Source organism: Parasteatoda tepidariorum, chromosome 2 (genome assembly GCF_982258835.1).
Source record: "Parasteatoda tepidariorum strain Cologne lab strain chromosome 2, Ptep-v5.0, whole genome shotgun sequence".
NCBI classification, from domain to species: domain Eukaryota; kingdom Metazoa; phylum Arthropoda; class Arachnida; order Araneae; family Theridiidae; genus Parasteatoda; species Parasteatoda tepidariorum.
In genome coordinates, this window is record NC_141756.1 from 67264430 (window position 1) to 67288230 (window position 23801).

Sequence of the window (23801 nt, forward strand, 5' to 3'; positions counted from 1 at the left end):
CTAGCTAGTTAGAATCTTAGTTGCATTGCTTTTTTAGCATTTATTTTTAATTTTAAGAAATATCCTTTTAATCATATTTGTTTCTTTTATTACTTTTTAACATTCAAGTTTGTGTAACATGATAATTTTTTTAGGGCTCAGAAATTTTAGAAGAGCAACTTCCAATGTGGGAAAGAATAGCTGAAACTCGAGATAAGTTACCTGAAATGATATACAATGCTATTAAATGCTCACCTCAGGTTTGCAATATTTTGTTTTATTTTTTTGACTGAAATTATATTTCTCAAAATATAAATTTTATTGACATTTTTTTCTGTTTACTGTTGATGTTTTCATTTATAGCATATTAAAGTTAATTGAATTTAGATTTTTATGGTTGATGAATTTCATTACCTAAAATTGATGAAATTAAGTTTTATTAAGAAATATTTATTATAATGTTTTTTTTTAAAAAAAAAATATAGTCAATTACTACACATTAAAAGTTTAATTACCTATTTATATATATGTCTTAGTATTTTGTGAAGTGTTAAAATCATTAAAAGGAAATCGTCAAATAAGACTTTATTATGCTTGTTTGCTTTTTTTTTTATTAAATAAATATAAGAGAAAAAGATAAAACATAAATTCGTTTTTGAATGACATATATTTGTTTTCTATTTTATTTATTTGTGTTTTAATTTTTATGCTTATGTTCCAATCAAAATAGTAGTCTCGTATGCTACTTGAAGTGTTTCTATCAATTTTTAAATTTGGTTTGAAGCAACTTTAATAGATTTCAAAATCATTAAATGAAATTAGCAGTCTTCTATTTATTATTGCTTGGAACCATTTGGGAGAATATGAAGGAGCAATTGCCCAGGTTGCTCCTTCATATCCCATCTCCATTGACACTAAAAGTTTGTTAGTAAATTACATTTTTGTGTAGTGCAACTTCATCTACATCTCATTGTCTTCAATTTATGAAAAATTAAAACCCTATTTTGACTTTATGTGTATTCATTAGTCATTAAGTCATTATGTGTAATTTTTTTTAATTATCTAAATGCATATTTGATTGCTAATATTTCTTAATTCTGCATCTAAGGATGAGAGCTACAGATTTTCTGAATTTCCACCAGTATCATAAGTGAAATCATAATCAAAAAATATAAAAATTGATTTTTATTTAAAGCCACATGTCCTTTGGTGCATTTCAATTAAAAATACCTATTTTGTAGCAGCCTTTTTCTTGTAATTTGAAAAACAAACCTATATTCCTTTGACTTACAGATAGTATTTATTTTATTTTATTTTTTGTAATTAGATTGGAATTTATATTCTGTACTTTTATAAACATAATCCTTATAATCTTCATGCAATTAAATGTAGTACAGTTAATCATGCCATTTGGAAAAAAAAAGTTGCATTTTAAATTTTAATATTTTAAATGCTAAAAGTTTAAGAACATATCTTTGCTACCACTGACATTTACAGAAACTTCAATCAAAAATGTTTTTACAGTCTGTTATTGCTGATAGTTATTAGTGGGTAGAAACATAATATTCTCAGAGTTTGGTTTCTACTTGTTATCAGTTCTACTAGAATTGTTAAATAATTTTAATAAAAGAAAATTAAATATCTCTATTTTTTAGCCTGTACCTTTGAATATGGAAAGCATGTATTCTTTGGACAGTATGCTAGATGTTGTCATACGCAACAACTCAATTGCTCGTAGCTATGGGAAAAATGATCGAGATTCGGTAATGTCACACACCTTGAGAGCTTCTAAAGCGGAAGATAATATCTATGCTAGACCAATTATTAGAGCTAAATCTGAGTATTGTCTTCCAAGTCTACCTACTTCCTCTCCTAAATCAGGTAAACTTTTGTTGGTATATTAGTCTTTAAATACACAAGTGGGCGACCTTTGTGCTAAAATACAAAACTAAGGCAAACAACAATTAAGAGCACAAAAATATTTATAAATTCTGTTTTGGATGCTCAAAGGGCAACCTTCATCAGTGAAACAGAAAGAAAAGAGAGAAAACAGGGTAAATAAATATAGAGAAAGGTGACATCACAAGAGAGCAACGACCAATAGGAGGGAAGCGTGCAAGGATGACAACGAATAGGAAGCAAGGAACAAAAAAGGTGGTTAGCTAGGTTTAATCATAGATTTCCAAACAGGATAAAGATAAGGGACGCTGGATAGGTCATTGACCAACAGTTTGGAATTTTTGAAAATATGAGAAGACTCGTAAAAATCTAAATAAAAAATTGAAGAACAATTTTGAATGACATTAGAAGAAGAAAAATTAAAATTATGATTAGAGTCCGAACAATGTTGGGCAATAGATGAGCTTTTAAATTCTTGTTTTTTGACATAAGCTTCATGTTCCTTGACATGGCACTTTAAGGCACGCTTAGTTAGGCCAATATATGAAAGGCCACATTGGCAATTAATTTGGTATATACCCCAGCTATTTTGACTGTCAATGGGCTGTTTGAGATTAGAAAATTTTATCTTATTAATGGGACTAAAAATAATATTAAGATCTAACTTCTTTAGGATATAAGCAACTTGCCGACTTATTTTAGGAAAATAGGGTAAAATGACTAAATTGTTAGAAAATTCTTTGGAAGGTATATCGGTAGGCGATTGTTTAGTTAAGTTTTTATAAATATTATCAATAATGTTAGGAGAATAACCTCTGTCATGAGCAATGGCTTTGATGTAATTTAATTCTGAATCAAGAAAATCAATGTTAGAACAAATATTAACAGCATGGTAGACAAAAGACCGAAAAGAGGCAAGTTTTTGGTTAGGAGGGTGGGAGGATTTGTAATAAGGGGGAAGAGAAACAGTAAAAGGTTTACGAAAGGCAGTAGTATGGAATCATTTATCATTCCGAGTCACAAGAACATCTAAGAAAGGAAGTTTTTGATCAGTCTCTAATTCAAAGGTGAACTGTGTTCTTTAAAGTTGCTTGCCTTAGTTTTATATTAGTCTTTATCTTCTTTTATCTTTACCAGTCTACTTTGTTTAACATAGTCTGATTTTTGTTCCCATGAAATTGTAAGAACATTTGAATTTGGCACTGCATTTTTGTTTCTTGATCATATTTTATTTTACATTTCAACCACCAATCATTCTGCTAAAATTGTTGTTTAATTTAAATTTTATTTCAAATTCTAGTAGGGCAGCTAAGTCTAACTTTAATATTGCAAAAAAAAAAAACTGATTTCTCTACACATTTGCTAATGCGTAGAAAAAAACCTTTCAGAGCTAAATACATTTTGTGCGATTTTTTGATTACCAAGATAATAATTTTTTTACTAATTTCTGAAAAATTTGAAATGCCTCTTTACAAAATTTATGAACAATTTGTTGAAGTTCTAATAAAAAAACTGAGAAATTGATAGATCGAAAAAAGAAAAAATGTCCAGAAAACTATTTTGTATCACTGTTGTCATTGTCTTAATTCATGAGAAAATAATAATTTGAAGTATCTATGTTGTTTGAAGTAAATACATGCTATATAACTTTTAAAATGCTTATATTAGATTTAGTTTTAACTATAATGGTACTATTATTCCAATTTTTTTGTTCCAAATTTTAGTGCCTCCTTAAGATTCTGTGATACTGAGATTTGACTAAATCTATAGTATGTGAATCATTAAATTATTGTAAGACTTTTATTATTTATGTTATGCTTTTTTTTATTTGAAAGTAGTAACATTTAAGTAATTCCTATGTGTCGAGGGGTGTGGTTGAAGGAAGGGCCATGAGGTGTAGATCATCCGCCAACTGCTTGTGCTAGATGTTGTATATCCCCATTCAAATGAAAAAAAAACAGATTTTTGTAGACGAAGGCATTCATTCAGCATTTTTATTTCATTTCGGTTTTAAGAACATGTTCATTTCAGTATGCGGCTCATCAATTCACAAGAGCCTAAATCCACCACGTGGATGCTGGATCCTCCCTGTGTGCTCCAGGGAGTAGATAGTAATTTAATTTAAGTCATTGAAATAATAATTGTTTTCTTGCTGAATTTACATGATGCATCAAATAAATAATTAGAAGATAAGGAAAAACTTATTATGGTAAAAATCAACGATTAAACTCTAGAGCACACAGGGGGATAAAAAAACAAAAATTATCCTGCTGCTTAAGAAAGCAACCAACTGCTCGAGATCCACGGGGAATACTGGTCTATCTCCAAAAGCTAGCGTCCCCTCCCTAGCGGTTGCAAGAATCTCTAAAGACGAGCTATGAGTCGAGCCCTAGAGATCCTGCAAAGGCAATGAAGAGGGCGCTCCTGTTGGAGACAGCCCAGTATGAAAAGTAAATATTGTGGTGATCCCATGATCACACCACAAATTCCCCCTTTGAATGGGAAAAAAATTAATAGCCACCCCTTTAATGAAAAAAAATTAAGTTTAAATTACCCCATTAAAATGTAAAAGTTAAATAAAAAAAAACTTAAGTTACCGTTAACATAAAATGTGAATCATAAAGATAAAGAAATCATACATACATATCATGTTCAACAGAAAAAAATCTTGAGTAAACATATGCATTAAATAAAAATGTTGAGCTACATAAGTGTCCTCAGTAAAAGACAATTCGACTGGTGCCCTGAAAACAGAGTTCAATTGTCCTGATGGCCAATTATAAAATAATTGCTTTTTTTCTTGAAATTCAAACCATAATTGTTGAGGTGGGATGACAAAGTGAGGTTAAACCTCTGACAAAAAGTAAAATGGCATTACAAGTATGAGTAACTATCACATATAATAACAACCTTGACACATTAAATGCACTTTTCACTATAAAAGCATTCGCTGCACTTGGAATAACATCAAAAACTCTCATTATAAGTAATTCAATCATATTAAAGCAAATAGGAATTACCTTTAAAAACTCTCATTGGAAGTCATTCAAATATATTTTTGTCACATTATGGAATAACTTTAAAAACCTAGGAAAAATGTTAATTCCACAAAAGAAATTTTTTTCTTTTTTTTTTTTGAATGTTAATTTCGATAAAGAAATCCTAAGACGCATGACAATAAAGTCAACTATAAAATGCTTACGCATTAGTAATTATGACCACCATTATTAAATGTTTATAATTATGTAGCAAAAATAAATGAGAAAAAACTTGGATAAATAAATATAACCAAAAAGGTGAATACGTGTGAGTATTCAGTGTGATAATCAAAATTCAATCGTGATATTCAATTTTCTCTTAAAAGAACCTAAAATTTTAATTTGTTTGTAAAATACAAACATTTTTCTTCATAATTGTAAAAATTACCAATTCTAAGAGAAATATCACTCGTAAAAATAAGAATGACCCTGTTAATTATGTACACGTACAACATTTTCATTCCTTATAAAAACAAGTATGATCATTTTAACAAATGATCAACAAATCATATTAAATAAATTCAATAAATCATGGTACACATATCCTTAACATATCACATGTAGTAAAAGTAAAATATGCAATTATATCAACATTGAATAGTTTTGATACATTTGTCATTTGAAAAATCTTGTAAAAATACTCAATTGTTAAATTGAGAAAAATCGACTCAGTGGAATAGATCAGTACCCAGTAATTGCAAGTATTGTAAACAAAATAATTTACATAATTTTTTTTTTTTGTAGACGAAAGGCATTCATTCAGCATTTTTATTTCATTTCGGTTTTAAGAACATGTTCATTTCAGTATGCGGCTCATCAATTCACAAGAGCCTAAATCCACCACGTGGATGCTGGATCCTCCTTGTGTGCTCCAGGGAGTAGATAGTAATTTAATTTAAGTCATTGAAATAATAATTGTTTTCTTGCTGAATTTACATGATGCATCAAATAAATAATTAGAAGATAAGGAAAAACTTATTATGGTAAAAATCAACGATTAAACTCTAGAGCACACAGGGGGATAAAAAAACAAAAATTATCCTGCTGCTTAAGAAAGCAACCAACTGCTCGAGATCCACGGGGAATACTGGTCTATCTCCAAAAGCCAGCGTCCCCTCCCTAGCGGTTGCAAGAATCTCTAAAAACGAGCTATGAGTCGAGCTCTAGAGATCCTGCAAAGGCAAAGAAGAGGGCGCTCCTGTTGGAGACAGCCCAGTATGAAAAGTAAATATTGTGGTTATCCCATGATCACACCACACTATGTATCACTGCATATAAGAAATTTTGTTAATCTGAATTTTTAGTCATATGATTTGGTGATTGGTTTTGGATCCAGGTAACTCTTTCTTGGTCTTTCTTCTTTATACCTAAAATACTGCTGTCCAACAAGCATGAAAATTGTATTTCTGGAAAAAAGGCAATGACATTTTTACAGAGTTTGTATACATCTGGAATGTCAGGAAAATCGAGAATTGTCAGGGAAAACAAGATTCGAAAAACAGTCAGGAAATGTCGGAAGAAAACATAATTTAGACCAGGAATTGTTAAAAAATTTGACATCGAGGGAAATTGCGGGATATCACTCTTCCATTTTTGATGCCTTATTTGCGCTTGCGAAATAAAGGTTTTTTAAAAAAAAAAAATTCTGATTTTTTCTGGGCTGACCGTAAGTGTATCCTAAAAATTCTCCTACTATTCTGGAGCGTTTTATTCAGTTGCAATTCGGAGTTAAGGAACTTGAAATTTCTGCCTTGAGAATTGCTGTTTTGACATGCTGTTTTTTTTCTTCTTTAAATCCACTTTTGTTTTTAATTTTTGTGATCCTTGATTTATTATAACAAATTATTGTTTTATATTTTATTGTCTGCTATATGTGTTAATTTATTTGATATCTATTAATGAATCATATTTTTTAATTGTATTCTGATCTCTCAGTATCATTTGCAAGTTTTGCCTGATGTGGAATAGCACCTCTTTTCATTAAAAATCTGCTGAAAAGCCTTTATTTATTAATATAAAGCATACATTTATTTATTACTGAAAGCAGACGATTATACAATGAAGCAGATTGCAATTTTTTCTTATCACAAATGATACATTTCTGATTTCACTAGGTTTTGAGTTTTTTTTCTTCCATTCACAATAAATTTCATACTCAATAATTTAGTTCTTCTCATTCATAAATTTTAAGATAAAGATTTTTTTTTAAAAATTCACTTGATCTTATTATATTTTGCTGTGTCTCCGCTTCTTTTAACTTTTGTTTCTGCTTGCTAATTTTTAAGTTTTGCTTTTATTTAATTAGATTTGTAAGTTTTTCGTATTTTATTGTTTTCTTTTCCCTTATGATTAGTTATTAAATATATTGCATTTTTTAATCACTAATTTTGTTTAATTTAGTTAATTTAATGATTTTAATAAATCTACAGTTTATTATAATTTGCCTAATTTCAATTAAATTAATAACTTCAATTAACTTATATATTTCTTTCATTTTATTTTGGTTTTGTAGTTATCATTAAAAGAAGTTCTTTTATTGATATTTTTTAAAATTAATTTTGCATTTTTATCATTTTAATTTATATTTTTATCTATTTATCCATTTTATTTAAGATAAAAATTTTTTTTAAATCAAGAATCTTAACTTATTGCATTTTTCTAGTATTTTTTTTTCTGTTCTTAAAAACGTTCATTAATTGTTTAAAAATGATTTAATTTCATTTAAAGGCAGTTTATTTTATAATATTTTTGTTAATTTTGCTATTTTGTGTTTTTTTAGGGATGACTTAGTTGTTGAAAAGTTCTTTTATTTTATTCCCTTATTATTTTTATTTATAGTTCTTTCTTTATTTTTGTTTTTTTTTGCAGTTTATTTCATATTTTATGATAGTTTATTTATTTATTTTATAGCTAAGGATTAAAAATACTACGTTTTTGCCCTTAATTATTTAATTTTATTTATTTATTTAATTTTTTGCTTGTCTGTTGTTGAAAAGTATCCTGTATTAGTTATTTACTGTATTTGGTTTAACTTAATAAGTATGGATTAACTTTAATCACTGATGGATTGTCTATATATTTTTTTATTTCTTTTTAAGATGGTATGATATTTGGTGTTAAAAAAATATTTTTGTTCAAAATTTTTTTAAAAATTAGTATCATTCAATTAAGTTAGACAATCTTATTGCTGCTTATCCCTCCAATATTAAATTTTTTACTTGATGCTATTGTATTAATTATATTAATTAATATATATTATAACTATGTAGATGACATTAATCTAGTTGGGTGAACGAAATGATATGTGATAGAAATGTTTATGGACTTTGAGGATTCTGCCAAAGTCATGGGTTTAACAATAAGTGAAGAAAAAACTAAATTTATGGTGGTTAGCACCAGAGTACAATGTGTGCTATTATTGAAGTGTAGTTATCCAGTTTAAGTAACTGGGCACACATTACCAATAAAAATTAGTTAAAAGTTGAAATTGGAAACCTAATTTTGATGGCTAATAGATGTTACCTTGTACTGAAGAACCAATTAAAATCTAAATTTATCTCCATGAGTGCTAAATTAAGTTTATATAGAACACTTATTAGATTATTTTGTATGGCAGCGAGACTTGGACGCTTAATAAAGAAGAAAATAAATTGCTCGCTTTTGAAAGAAAAATCCATTGGTCACTTTTTGGAGCAGTGAAAAAAAATAATGCATGGAGAAGTTTATATAACCATGAAGTGTATAATAAATAAAGGCGACTGAACATTTAGAGAGTTATTTCAGTTTGGTCATTCAGGATCAGGAAATCTGGGACTGGTTTTTCATTGTGATGATTCTGATCTAACTAAAAATCTGACATTTTCTAAGATTGAGGTATAAGGAAGACGGGGAAACCAGCAACAAGGGGGTTGAACTGTATGGAGGAAGACCTAAAATTATTAGAAGTGAATAGATGGAGAAATCTAGCTATAAGTTGAACTTTTTGGAACAGGCAGACTGAGAAAGTCTTGGTCTGCACTAGGCTGTAGTCCTGTTAAAAAAGAATACATTAGGCTTTAATTGTTAATTGCAGTTTTGTTTTCAAAAATTTTATTATATTGATTTAACTTGAATCATATACAGATTATTTATTATTTTATCATAACTTCGTATATACTTGTAATTTTTTTCTTTTAATATTGCTCAGTAAAATTCCCTTTGTCTTATTATTCCTTCACATAAATAATTCTGTCAATTTATTGTTTCTAATCAGAATCGGCGTAACTTAAATCACCAAATTTTATTTAAATAAAAATAATTTATAAATGTTTTTTAGTTTTTAATGTTTTTTTCAATTTTATTTATAATTCTAAAATACATTTTTTATTAAATATTAATTTTGTTGATTTTTAAATCTTGGATTTTTACGTGAATTTATCTTGAAAACCTGGAAAAGTTGAGGAGAAAATTACTTCCTTTTGAATACGAACCCTGTAATAACTATTTATGTGTTTTTACAACGAAAAAGTTTTTTCTAATTTAGTTATAACTAAATATTTTCATAGTTCAAGCGATTTTTTGTTGCTTAATTTGTTATTTTAATCTTTCTCTTTGTGTGTTCATTAGGAAAAAATAATTCTACTGTATATTAAGTTAAAATCAAAATTTTTTAAAAACTTTCTAAACTTGGTTGAATTGATGCAAAAACTTTCTAGTTAACAAAATAAAATTTTTATGTTTCAGGCTGTTTTATGCCCTGTGCATTACAACTATTTATTTATATTGTGTTTCATTATTTCAAGATCCTGGCTTAAAAAGGCTAAGTCGAACAGTTGAACTCAATGGTTCAAGTGAGACAAGTTATGCAAGAGCACTCTATCCTTATGAGCCATCTGGAGATCACCAACTAGGTCTTCATGAGGGGGATGTCATTGAATATATAACAGAAGAGAATACGACTGGTTGGCAGTTTGGTGATAATTTGACCACTAGAAGGTAAAATATATATTTTAAATACTTTTGTAGTTTATGTATTCTAACTTATATGCTATTAATGAGTGTTACTAAGATATAATGTAAAAATCAGTGGAATTCATGTTTGATTAAACTTCATAACGTGTTCTCAATACAATAGTGCTCTGGTTTTATACCAGGTTATTATTATTAAATTACAAATAAAATAAAATTTTAAAAAAATAAATTTATTTTCATTTACATTAAATTAAAATTTGATTTCTAATTTTATTCCATTTTTTTTTTGCAGTTTATAAATATTGATTTCAGAAACCTATTTATGCTCTTTCTACAGTGCTTAATTTAACTGTCTCAAACAAGAGTCCTGAGCATAATAAATTATACTCAATTCATAGATATTAACTTAATGACATTGTATGTTTTTTTTATTGGTTTTATGCATTTGGTTCATTTTTTAAAGCAGTAATATTGCAGTAAACTTCAGTTGTTTATTCTATTGTATTTAAAAAGAAATTTCAAGTAAGAGTACATGTGTTGGTACGACCAAATTTGATAGTGTCATATAATTTGAGAGCTTAAAAGTCTAGTTATGTGATTATTCATGAATTTAGTAACAAGTGAATGTGTTAGATGTATATATTTTATATAATGCTTATGGCAGAATCACGGTGACATTGTCGCAGAATGTTATAGTTGTTTGTGGAAAGATTTTTTATTCGGGAAGTGAAATATTTTGGTTTTATATGACTGTGATATAGTAATATGACTGCGAGTGGGAATTTTGTTATAAATTCAGATTTGTGGCAAAGGAATGAATCATTATGGTACATTTGTCGCCCTATTTTTGTTAAAATTTGTGTGAAATGAATAAAATTTATTATATTAATATATTACGGTCAAACTATTTTTAAATCTTGCATTTGAGGCTTTAAAAAATATGCCAATTCCATCCTAACTTTATGTAGTGTTTTGATCATTTTTTGGCAATTATTGCTACGATTTTATACTTCGATTTTTAAAATCACATCTATGTCTTTCATTGTTCAATTATACCATTGATATTTTTGTGATATTTTTTTTTAAATACAGATATTATTAAAGCTTAGGAAGTTTAAATCATGCATTCAAGAAAGTGCTCTTTGACATGCTCGCTTTGTGCCAATATCATCGTTAATCCATGTGGTGTTTCAATCTTTTTTTAGGATAGTTATTGTTACAATTTTTCACATTTAAATAAAAAATCTCAATATTTTTATAGACCATTTTATTTCTCACAAAATTTAAATCACGCATAAGATTATTAATGTAATGATTTCATTATTTTTTTGGCAGTTTTAGCTTGTGCTGATGATTTTCAAATTTTTTAAAATTCCAGTATTTCTTAATTGATATTTTGCAGGGGTGATTGTTCTCTGGTTGTACTCCGGAATTCCAAGCTTTTCGTGTCATTCTTCCAACTAAATTGTGAAACTTTTGCTAAATCTCGTTAATGAGGCGTTTTCATACACATGTCTGAAAGTTGCTTATTGTGATTCGTGTTAATGTGATTTAAAAATCGTATATCGCGATTCCTGTTAATTTCAAATTAAAAATCCAATATATTTGCTCACTTTTAAAACCTAATATCGCAATAAGTATTCACGCGTTTAAAATTCACAAAAATCAAAAATAGATTTTTGTATTTATATATGATTTAAAAACTGCATTGCGATTCGTATTCACGCGATCTAAAAATTATGCATAGTGATTTGTATTTACGTGATCTAAAATTCAATATTAAAATTCGTGTTTTGGGTTTTAAAATCCAATATTGCAATTCTTATTGGCGCAGATTTAAAAATCCAACATCGCAATTCATATTCACTTAATTTTAAAATCCGTTATCGCATATTCTTGTAAGAAGTAAGTTTTTTCTTGAATTAGTTTACTATAAAGGTGTGATATTCTTCATTATTAGGTAATTTAATTATAAATGCAAGTTCAAAAAATTAATGTTAAATAAGAAACATGTCTGGTACATAAATTGATATTGATTTTTAGCATATAAAGTTTTCAGGGTTTTTCACTTTGTGTCACAATTTTCCCTGATTTTCACTCATGAAATTTGAATTACACATCTAAATTAACACTTTTTGATGAGCTAAATTTACGTCTATACTATCATAAATCCAAGTGGTGTTTCGATTGTATTTTCGGCATTTATGGATATTCATTTTCATGTGTTATTTAAATATCCCAATATATTTCCAGCATTATGGGAAATTTGAATTGTCTATTTGAGTATTTACTTTTTGACGCAATTATTCTATAAATTTTTTTTATTAGATATTCCTGTCAACTTCCATATAGTTCATAAATTCCGATAATTTCAATACAATGTTATTTATTACAACAACCCAATTTTGAAACTTGATACGCATTTTAATAACCCCTCCTTAAAAAGTCCGATTCGCGTGATTTCATAATTATTTTTTTTTGATATTTTCTGCCAAGGCTTTAACAATTTTTAATTATATTTGTTTAATGTTATGATAATTTGCAAAATTCGAAAAAAGAAATTATTAGTGAGTTTTTCCACCTACAAAATGCCAGAATATCACCCCTAATATTAGAATAAAAAACTTATTGCATTAACAATTAAAAAAATAATTTACTGCTTTTTATACAAGTTTCTCTTTCCCTTTTGTAAACAGAACACTTCTGTTACTTTAAATTAGTAATTGTTATAATTAAAAGTGTCTTGCAGAAAGATAATAGTGCTAGGGAAGTTTGTCGCAGAAAGTCCAAAAAAAATTCTGCCACTGGGTATCTAATAATGCACTATCTGTATAGATTTTTGTCTATACATATATAAATACCAATAGATTGCAACTGGAAACTAAGGCAAAATTTTATTATTTTTTTCAGATCTGGTTGGTTTCCTGTGTCATATACTGAGAGGGTAAAGGATCCCTCATCCTCCTTGAGGTAAGATTTATAAATTTTTCTATGATTGTAAATTAATTGTAAATTAATTTTAACTTACAATTATTTTTTAATGAAATTTAATAGTCAGGAGTGAATTAAATAGATGTTTAAAGCTTTACTATATTTTTGATGATTCGTAAATGAATTTTCTTTTACACATCTATTCAAAAATGCAAGCTTTTCTTAATTCAAATTGTTTTTTTTAGAATCAATAAATACTGTCTAATTCTTAATATGTATTAGTCTTATTTTAAGTCTGTATAGCTATTGAGCCATATCACACTGTTGGCAAAACCTCACACTGTTTCACAATCTCTGTAAAAAAAAACAATACTTTTTCTCATGCAGTGGTGATGTAGTACTTTGACTAATGAAAGAGTAGTAAATTCACTGGATAGAGAAATCAACTCTTATTGTCATAAAATTTTAAAGAAAAAAATCTTTTTTAAATTATGACATTTTGCTATCACATTCATGACTGCAGTGTATTTGAATCAAAATTTAATTAAGTTTGGCATGTGACTTTGATTGGTTTAAAATAAAAAATAATGAAAGGTTTAATTTGTTCTAGCATTATGACATAAAAGTAGAAAAGTTCAATTTCGGTCTTAAGTTTACCTTCAATCAGCCTTTTTAATATGAAATATAAATTAAGAAACATTTAGTTAGAATTCTTATTTAAGTTATAAAATTGGTATAAATTTTCGTGTTTATTCTTGAAATACTGTGGAAAGCCGAGAAAATGTTCTCATTCCTTGTGCAAAGTATTTATTCTGATAGTGTACTTAGCTATTTTTTCTAATCAAAGCTTCTGGTACCCATGAAATTACAATAAAATTTTCATTCTTTAAACCAGGTACTGTTGATATAGCTTTTTGAAATCAGAAATTCATACTTATAACAGGGTTCCCACGGTCTTTAAAAACTGCTTAATTTTTATTTTGGAAAATTAGGGCCTTTAAAAGTACTTAATTTTGGTACAAGGTTTTTGAAAGTCCTTCATTTTTAGCATCACTAATTATAAGCAGAATGTTACATAAAAATTTAAATCTACTCAACTAAAAGATCCTTAGATTTTAATAATCATTTTATTCAGTTAACATTGTAGCTTAATATGCTGTTTTTTAATTTTTGTTAAATTTTTGGTTGCTTTAAAATTAGTTCATAATTTTCACCAGAATGTTTAGTAACATTATGTAAAGTTAATTCTTAATAACATGTTTGGCTGGAAATAACTCTGTTAAAGTTCATCATAAAAGTAATTATAATACGTTTGCTGGTCTAGTAGCAAAATATAAAAACTTCCAGTAATAATTTTTTAAATGTTTTTGCCAATTTTCTTTATTTACCTTTTTTTTTTTTTTAAATATACATGAAAAGAATCCTAATTTCTGCACTTACTTTTACAATTCAATTTCAATGAAATCATTAAAAATTGAATGCAGATTAGTTTCATATGTTAACTTTTACAATCTAAATGACATTAACTTTTAACAATCTGAAATATTTTTTCAAAAAACCCAACCTGGGTTTGCAAAAATTGCCTGGTGCTTCTTTGCCGAGACCTGTTAATTAATACAATTATATCAGTGCTTACATTATAATAAAATTGCTTATTATTATTTTTTTATTTATTGGTGTTTTTAGAAAGGTAAATAATTGGCACTGTCACTGGTGGCATAAGTCCTTAATTTTTCAAAAAAGTGCTTAATTTTTTCAAAAAAAAAGTCCTTAATTTTTGCTTTGTTAAAAGATTGGAACCCTGTATAAATAATCTTCAGAACTTGTATTTTACTAATATCTTCGGTTTTCTTTTTTTGCAGCAATGAAAGCTATTCTAATATTAAGGCACATCCTCCAGTTTTTACCAGCAATTCTGTGAGGTCTAAGCTGAATGGGCAAGAGGTAGTAAATTTTATTTAATTATTGTACTGATATTTGAGTTTAATATGTATTATTTCAGAAATATACAGTCTGCAGATTATGCATCTCTCTATCTCTTTATTTCCAGTCTCTTTATCTTTCAACATTTAAACAAAGCAAAATTTAAACTTATGTACAGTTCCTAAAATAAAATTCTTGCTTAAATATTAACACTAAAATAAATTTTTAAAAATATAAGATTTCCTATAAGAATGCAAGTTATAATGATCTCTATTGATGAAACCCAGAATCCGATCATGTCCACTTATCGACCTCATGTCATTAAACCCCTACATTCGATTCAATTTGCTGAACATGGAAATGATTTTTTTTTTAAATAAAGAAGCTGAATTTGCTTAATTTTTTTTAGCTTGCTTACATTGACCAGAAAATGGATTTCTGTATCTGTATTTAAGGAATAATCTGCTTTGGAGTAACAAATTGCATCTCAAACCTATTTTTCTTTATTTCACAGAGCCTCTGAAAAGCTGTTAAATCTATGGCTTAAAAAATGCCCTTTAATCTATTGCTCTACTGAGTTAGGGAATTTTGTTTTGCTAGTACTTGATGGGATATGCATTGATTATAATATGCAAATACAATACATAAAATAGTGCAATTTGTAAATTGCATTAAAGTAACATTTATTCCACGGAAAGCGCAAATATCCCTGCAATCAGAGTTCAAAAGCTTAATGGGATGTTCATATTAAGACTGCAGAAAAAGAATAAAATTAAAGACCTTTTCAATTATATTAATGTAATAAGAAGTGAAAAAAGATCATTTGACAATTATGTTTTCTTTGAAAATGAAAAAGTTAATCTTTTTTTCTTACAATCATAACCACAAAACTCATTCTGCTAGTTTTAAGAAAAATCTCACTTCCTTTGGGAGTCTACTATTGAAATCAACATTTCGTGATTATCATAGGTCAATGACGGTCAAAGCTATTGTATACCATTACACTAAAGTTTTTTTTATTGCTATATTTTTAACATTAGATACAAGTATTTCTCACACACACACAAGCTCACTATTCTGTCAATTCCATTCTCTGTTGTGAATTGTTGTAACCAGGCTATTATGAGTCACAAATTATTATAGAAAGCAATTTCTCTTCATATTGTGTCTTGGTGGCACTGATGATAGTACTTGTTATGAGGTTAAGCTACTCCAGGTTTTTGGAAAAATCTGTATTAAGTTTATTTGTTGAAATGTACTCTAGTACCCTTGCAACACGAAAAATATCCATTACTATAGCTTGTAATTTTGCTTCACCTCTCGCTATCCACTGTAAATAGGGAAAAAATATAGCTTAAGAAGTTTGCAGTATTAAAGTCTGCAGAATTCATGATTAGAACAAAACTGTCAAAATTCTAAATTTAAAATGGCATTCTTTACAGAAGTAAACTGGATTATTTTATTGCGCAATAGTGCAATATTCTAAAGATTTCTTTCTAATTTTTTTAAACATATCATTTCTGTAAATATTAGCATAATTGTTTTGTTACATGAGAGAAAAATTTTATTTTTCGTTCTAATTTAAAAATTTTGAGTGTTTACTGTAATAAATAAAAAAAAATTTCTAAAAGAAGAAAAAAAATGGTTTTATTGAAAAAAAAAACGGTGTACAGTGTGCAAAATAAAAAAGGTGCCCCTCTGAATAATTTTTTATCTAATGATTGGAACTTCACGTTCTAGGACTCAATCTTAAAGGTTCAAGGAGGTGACCTCAAATATGCTAATTAGTTAGTGCAGACAATATTTTAAGTTACAAAATTAGATGTAAAACATTCTTTCTTTCAATTAACATACCTTTTTACTGGCTGATTCAGATTTCTGACCTCTAAGATATAGGGAAATATGGTCCCAAGAGAGTGGTTCAAAGTTTGAACCCCTTAAGAAATACACCTTTTTCGAAATTCGATTTCTCAGAAACTGTTCAACCGATTTTGCACAAATATGTATTTGGCCATGTAAAAATACATTCTTTAAAATGAATTAAAAATTGTTATACCTTACACTTCAATTTTTTCGACTAGTACTGGATAAAATAATAAAATATAGTAAATACTCACTAAATGTGATTATTTTTTTTTTTGTCTCAAATTATCTTTGGCAAAACGAACTTTATAAATTGTGTGCAAATTTTTTTAAAATTCACTTAAAAGTGTCTTGATATTGTGAAATGGGCAAAAAGTAAAATTAACATTTAAGTATCCAAACTTCGGACCACTCTCCTGACTGAATCAATGGGACCATATTTCCAAGGTTGTGGCTACCCCCTATATATCTGGGGAACTGAAATCCAAATCCATTGAAAAAGGGGTATATTTATTCAGAGAAAGTGTTTCTTTTTTTTGTATCTGATTTCGTTACTTAAAATATTCCCTATTCTAATTAACTAACATATTTGAGATCACCTCCTTGAACCTGTAAGACTGAGTCCTAACACCCCAAGATCTGATCATTAGATCAAAAGTTATCCTAGATCAGTGTTTCCCAAACTTATGACTTTTGTGTACCCTTTCTACATTATTCGTAACGCTGTGTACCACTAACAAAAAAAAATGAATGTATTTTTTTAAAAATAGGTTTCTTTTTCTTTTTTGGTACAAAGTTTTGTAGATACCAACCAGCGATCCATATTCTATGTTAGGAATAAAAATTATATTTTATTAAAATAATCAAAATAAGTAGAATTTATTACAAACCTTTACTATAAAAAAATTGCACAGGAGTTAAAAATCACAACTGGCTGTTGACACCACCAATTATTAACTGTCAACTCTGCAAAAAATAACCTATCGAAAAATACATAATCGTAAATTTTCATGGCTAGTTTTGTTTTTAAATAAAAGTTTTTGAAATTTTGTTTGTTGCAAGGTATTTTGCATAAGAACGTGTACCCCCGCTAAACTGTTTCCGTACCCCTGGGGGTATGCGTACCAAATCTTGGGAAACACTGTCTTAGATGATCTTTTTTTTCTTCTTTGTGCACTGTACAACCATTTTTTTTATCACTTTGGAAAAATAGTTTTTTCCACTTCAGTAATTGCCTAGTAGAACTCTTTGAATAACTTATTAGGCTTATTTTGTTTACTTTAGATAGGTTTAACCCCTTAATCTTTTAGTATTTTTATTTGTTCTGTATTCTAGTTTGTAAGGTATTGTTTTTTTTATCAATTGTAGCAACAAGCAGTGTTTGAATATGCAACATTGACTCGCCCGAAATTGAGACATGTGAGTCCACCCACTGTTTCAGCCTCTTTTGATGACTCTGATAAAAATGGTACTCTTAAAGCCAAATACTTTGCTTCCCATCCTAATATATATGAATCAAATTCGGCACAAAGCAATGGGAAGATATATATTAACGGTGAACCTGTACCTTCTATGAGACTCTGATTTTGAATACATTCATTTGTTGAACTATAGCTAGAATTTGTAATTCGTTTACACATATCCAGCTCAAGATGATTTAATGGCTAATTTATTCAAATGATCATTGCAGCACTACAAATTACATACTCTACATATATTTGATGTTATGTTTTGTTTTACTTAATATTATTCATCTTGAAGTTCATCTCAAAAGTTTAATTGTCTCTACCTTCAGTAGTACATACAACGTAAATCATTCAATGAACCATAGCTTTGCGCATAATTTTCTGTTCTAAAAGTTTACTTTTTTTTCTTACTTGATGTTGAATCTTTTTAATTTACTGTAATTAAAACTAGAGTGAAAATTGTTTAGTTTTAATATTGATACTTGCTTTAATGCATATGTTTTGCAGGATTCAGTTGTTTACTAAAATAATTTTTCTCAGTAAAAAAATATTTAAGCATGAGGTGTTTTCATTTTTATTTTATAAGTGAAATTTCTTGCTTTAGCATGGGTTCAAAATTGCATGGGATTGATAATTTAAAAAAAAAAATTCATATACTAATAAGGTGGATTACTTTACATTTTGTACATGTATAATACTAATATTAATGGATAAAATGTCTATTAGTTCTAATACTGCTAGCCTCAATTGATGGAGTTATTCAATTTAAATATTTTTCATTTTTGCATGACAGACTTTTTTTAAATGTTTTTTCTGTGTTTAAATTTGTAATCTTGGAGAAATATTTTAATTAACCACTATATAAAAATTCTGTTAACAGCATAAATAAATCTAAAGACAATAAATATAGTTATGTATCTTTACTGATTAAATAATCTTTGAAATCTGCTTAAACATGATAATAAAGCCCATTTAAAAAGTTTTTTCATGGTAAAAGAACAAGATCTCTTTGAGAGAAATGCAACCTTAAGTTTCATAATATTCTTATATTTTCCTTTTTGGGTACTATTTTTTAATAGATCTGGCCTTTTATTTCAACTGAAAAGGATCTTCTTAAACAACTAATCGAGCATTATAAGTTGATGTATCTTTATAAGTTTATAATTTTAAAAAACTATTTCACTTAATCCTTAATAGTCCAAATTGACCTTCGGTCTCAAATCTGCAAGAATGGAAAATTTTATTCTGCTCCCTACAAACAAAATGAATGTTACAAATTTTGATCACACTTCCTAGGGAATATGAAGGATATCAGATAATTAATAAACAGTCTTCAAGATTTTTTTGGTCTATGGTCATCAATAAGGAAAATTCAAAAGGTGTCTGATATTTTAAGACAAAGAGAGAAATATTTAAAGTTTTAAAAAATATTAGCCATGTAAAATCTTTTGACTTTAAATTGTGCTGATCAAAAAAGAACTTATAATATGAGCTACAATTTTTATTTATTAATATTAAAATGTTGAATGTAAATTTAGTTAAAATAAAACTGAAGTAATTAAATTTTTTTTGTATTTGTAAAGTTTGAAACCTCTTTTTCCTAAATGTAGATATTCTGGTTTATAAAACCAAATGCTCTTAGATAGAACCTGTTTTAATATGTGGCGGCCACTGTATTTAAAAAATATGTATAATCTCTTAGTTAAATATTGAAAATTAACCTTCACTTATTTTCTTCCATGTAGTTTATTTTAAAAAAAGAAACAAATAAGTACTACTATTTAACAAACAATTTAGATTCAGGTGCTGCTTTGTATAAATTATTTGATTTATATTTCTTTGCCAGCTTTCCTCCAGATTGTATTTTTTAACCCTATATAGCCATGATGTGGAAACTAATATTGCAATCACTGATTAGACAGGAAAAATTAAATTTCAGATTTTTTTTAGCAAAACCAACTATTAAAACCCTTGATTGTTACTTAAAATGATCAATTATACAAAGACATGTAGTGTAAAGAATGTTTTTATTTTGACGGCTTTATATATTGCTGAGTTCTGAGATTTAGAAAAAGAAAAGATTCCTATCGTGAAAGTTATTCCGTTTATCTAAGTTCAAGGCCGTAAGATATTTTAATGTTTTGTTAAAAAATTTTATTAGCAGATAAGTTTATTGCTAGTTTTTTCATTTTCTGTAACAATATGTAAACTAAATAAATAAAATAGTAACTTTTCAAACAATACTTTCAAAAGCAAATTTATAAAATCTTTATGAAGGATTTTACATTATTTTTCTCAGCAAAAATATTCATAATTTGAAACTTAAGATATATCTAATATATAATATTTATGATGCCACCGTTTGAGATTTAGTGCCATATTAATGTTTGAAAGATTCAATAAAAGTTTGAGATGAACTACAAGAACGTTCATTGTATTGCTAGTGTATAGTTAAAATCATTACTCTTTGATAGGGTATTAATAGAGAGTTCCAAGAACTTTGAGATATTTCCAATATATTCAGAGTTCTATGTGCTTTTTTTCAAGCTTACTGTAAAGCTTTTTGATATAGACCATCACAATACCTCACAAGAATGTTGGGAAATATTACATTTATAAATTTTTTGTAATGAATTTTTAGCCACATATAGCATTTTATATATGTCTTGAATTAGCAGGGATTTGAAAAGAAATACATATGGTATTATTAACGCAGTCAAATGTGAAAAAATAATAACTAGTTTTATTTTATGGAGGAACTATTAAATCAGTTTTTACCATTTTCTTCTTATAATGGTTCAGATCAGGCACTGAAGAAATCCTCAAATTGAAATACTAACTGAGTCCTCTATCTCCCACTGTCTGAAAATGGATTATTTTCTGCTTGATTCAGGACATTAACTGCAAGTAAAAATCAATGACTGGTAATCAACTTTTTTTTAATCTAGAAAAAGGGTGAAATATTAAATTAAAACAGAAAATTTAAAAAATGTTCAGTATTTTTTCCTCAAAAAACAACATGTGATCACTTAATTTTATTACTCGCAAAATATAAAAACAAAATTCCCCTTTAAGATGGCTTGTGAAATGTGCTTTTTACATTTATAAATGGTATATATTTCTTGAGCTATAGGAACAAAACTACTATTTCCATTGAAAAAGAAAAAAATTGTTCCTGTGCAGCAAAGCTGCCAGTTTTTACCCTAAATTTAATTGGGATAAACTAGACAGTTAAAGGATTGGTGATACCACCAGTTTTAGGTAAGCTTAATGAGTTATGAGTATGAGTTGTACATAATTTTTATGTAATATAGTTTACATATTTTCTAATTATTATATCCGTTTTAAGTTCTAATTTTTAATAAAATATTTTTGTATATGTTTATGTAGACCATTTATGAATTGTAAAACCTGTTAGTTTTAAATCTTGTTTCAGAGGGAAAATTTTATCTAGTCTTTAAATATAATATAATACACAATTTTAATCTTTAAAATATTTTTTACCATCTTGCTATTTCATAGAAAATTTTATAAGATATTATTTTGTCCTATAAGTATAGTGAAACACAAGTTTTAATTTAAATAATGCGGGAAAAATTTATATTTCATTGCTAATGAGACATAGTTATATTTTTGTTGGTTAATAATGTGTTCTGAAGTAAAACTTATGAGTTTAGAAAATTTCTTTTTTAATTCATCTCTTATTTTAAATAATTTATTTACCTATTATCACATAAAAACAAACAGAAATTAGTTGAAAAGAAATGCTTGTGGAAAAATGCAAATAAAAATTCATGTGTTTCGTAGTAACTCATTTGAAATTTTGCATTTTATAATTTTTTCCCCTTACACTATAAACTTTTAAAAATGTGAAAAAGGGAAATTTAATTTGTAATAAAAGTCTTGAAATAGTCTATCTTAAGTGGCAATTTCAAATTTTCACATAAATTAAGAAAATTATGCTATTTTTTAAATTTATGTAATAATTGATAAAAAAAATAGTCTTAATTTATCATTTATGAAGTGTATTATTTACTGTCAAAATGTTATAAATTTATATTCATATCCTACCAAGAACAAAATTTGCTTTCACTGATATTGTCAAAATAGGTTTGTGCAATATAAGAAAGAAAAATCTGATTTATTGTTTGTGACGATTTTTATAGATATTGTTGTTTTTGTATTAGTTTAATAAAATGCCAGTTTTCCTTGACTGCTTAAGAAATGTGTTTTTCTTTGCAAATTGTGTATATAATTAACATTAATTTTTGCGCTTTCGCACAGATGAATGAACATCATTTCCTCAGGCAATGTGTTTATTTTCGAAGAAGGACTGAGAATATAGAAAATGGACAATCAATAGTGAACCTAAATTTAGCATTTAAATGTATTTGCTTTTCCTTAAACGTTAAGTATAATTGTTACAGGCAAAGTTCAGGATTTAAGGTTAAGAATATCTGTGTACATTGCAGGCATAACTTTTCAGACTATCTCTTTGTTTTCAGATGACTAAGCAATAGAGGTTATCAAAACTCTAAATTGGAGCAACGTAAATTTAATGTCATTACATATTATACATTTATAGGATTCCTTAACAACCTTGTAAAAACAACTGTTTACTTTAAAGATCTTTTTAAAAACTGGTTTAAAAAAAATGTACTTACTGAGGGATTAGGCAAATAACATAATACATATTACATAACTAATTTATTTGGATTCATTAGTTTATTCCTTACAGAATAATTTTTTATAGAGAGAAATTTGAAAAACGATCTATTTTAATGTCTACTTTTTGAGTTGTGCCCAAAATAGAAAGCTTACCAACAATTTAACTATGAGCATGTGGTTTGTTTGTAAGAAAGTCTTTTTCTTCAGAAATGTTCACTTCTGCATTCATTTTGCTCAACGACGCCTGAAAGGGTAGATTGCTCATGTTCTACAGAGAAAATTTAGTTTAAGTCCCAGCTTGTTAAGGCTAGTGGAATGGAATATTGCTTCCGAATAGCACTTATTACAGTACTGACTTAACAGTACTGTAATAAGTACTGACTTAAATCCGCAATGGTAATTAAAATTCTCTTCTCACTATAATGCCAATGTGAGTTAGTTTTCTTAAGTCCTTCACGAAACTTGTTTTTCTTAATACTTAATCTAGGAGTTCCCTTGTCTTTTGGGTTGCATTCAAAATTATATCTAGGGTGTCTACCGGTCTTGAGAGTTACAAATTTGAAAAATAGTAGCGATTTTTTAAACGAAGTCACGATTTTTTTTTTCTCTTTAAGCGCCTCCAGAAATTATTGTTCACTTTCAAAATTTGAGTCCTGTAATAACTTCGTATTAATAATATTAAAGTTTGAAAAATTACATGGAATCACATGAAAAATTATTCAGAAAAATAAATAAATACTGAAAAAAAAAACGATAGGATAGCGAAGTGGATTTATGACGGAAGCGATACGAACCTCTAATTCGAAATTCGCGTGTTGTTTTAACGTATTAAAAACATCAACAATTAAACAAAAGCTATGTGGAAATGAGCAAAAAACGATGATAACTACAGAATAACGATCAGAAAATGGCGTGAATGTTCAACGAAATCGTTTGCGAACTGAGGTAGTCAGAAAGTGTTAAATCAAATTCGTTTTTAAATCAAATCGTATAAGCATCGGAATTAGAAAAATCAATAGATTGCTGCTGAAAAAAGATAAGAAATAGATGCAAATTTGAAATGAAATTATCATCACGAATTAAG

At 27.4% G+C, this 23801-nt stretch overlaps 1 protein-coding gene and 1 long non-coding RNA gene across 2 annotated transcripts in view; one reads left to right on the top strand and one right to left on the bottom strand.

The window, feature by feature from the left end:
* LOC107456666 (BAR/IMD domain-containing adapter protein 2) overlaps positions 1 to 19032 on the top strand; it is an 89205-nt gene extending 70173 nt beyond the window's left edge. Inside the window, exons 9-14 of the mRNA XM_016074597.4 lie at positions 135 to 239; positions 1635 to 1860; positions 9698 to 9890; positions 12777 to 12836; positions 14660 to 14741; positions 17952 to 19032. Of these exons, the coding sequence (XP_015930083.1) occupies positions 135 to 239; positions 1635 to 1860; positions 9698 to 9890; positions 12777 to 12836; positions 14660 to 14741; positions 17952 to 18167 (882 nt within the window). The 3' untranslated portion in view covers positions 18168 to 19032. The remainder of the gene's footprint in view (positions 1 to 134; positions 240 to 1634; positions 1861 to 9697; positions 9891 to 12776; positions 12837 to 14659; positions 14742 to 17951) is intronic.
* The window catches only part of LOC107456667 (uncharacterized), a 30490-nt gene continuing 21509 nt past the window's right edge, over positions 14821 to 23801 (bottom strand). The window contains exons 3-4 of the long non-coding RNA XR_001585739.4: positions 20828 to 20950; positions 14821 to 16050 (exon numbers count right to left, since the gene is read on the bottom strand). This is a non-coding gene — a long non-coding RNA (uncharacterized LOC107456667). The remainder of the gene's footprint in view (positions 16051 to 20827; positions 20951 to 23801) is intronic.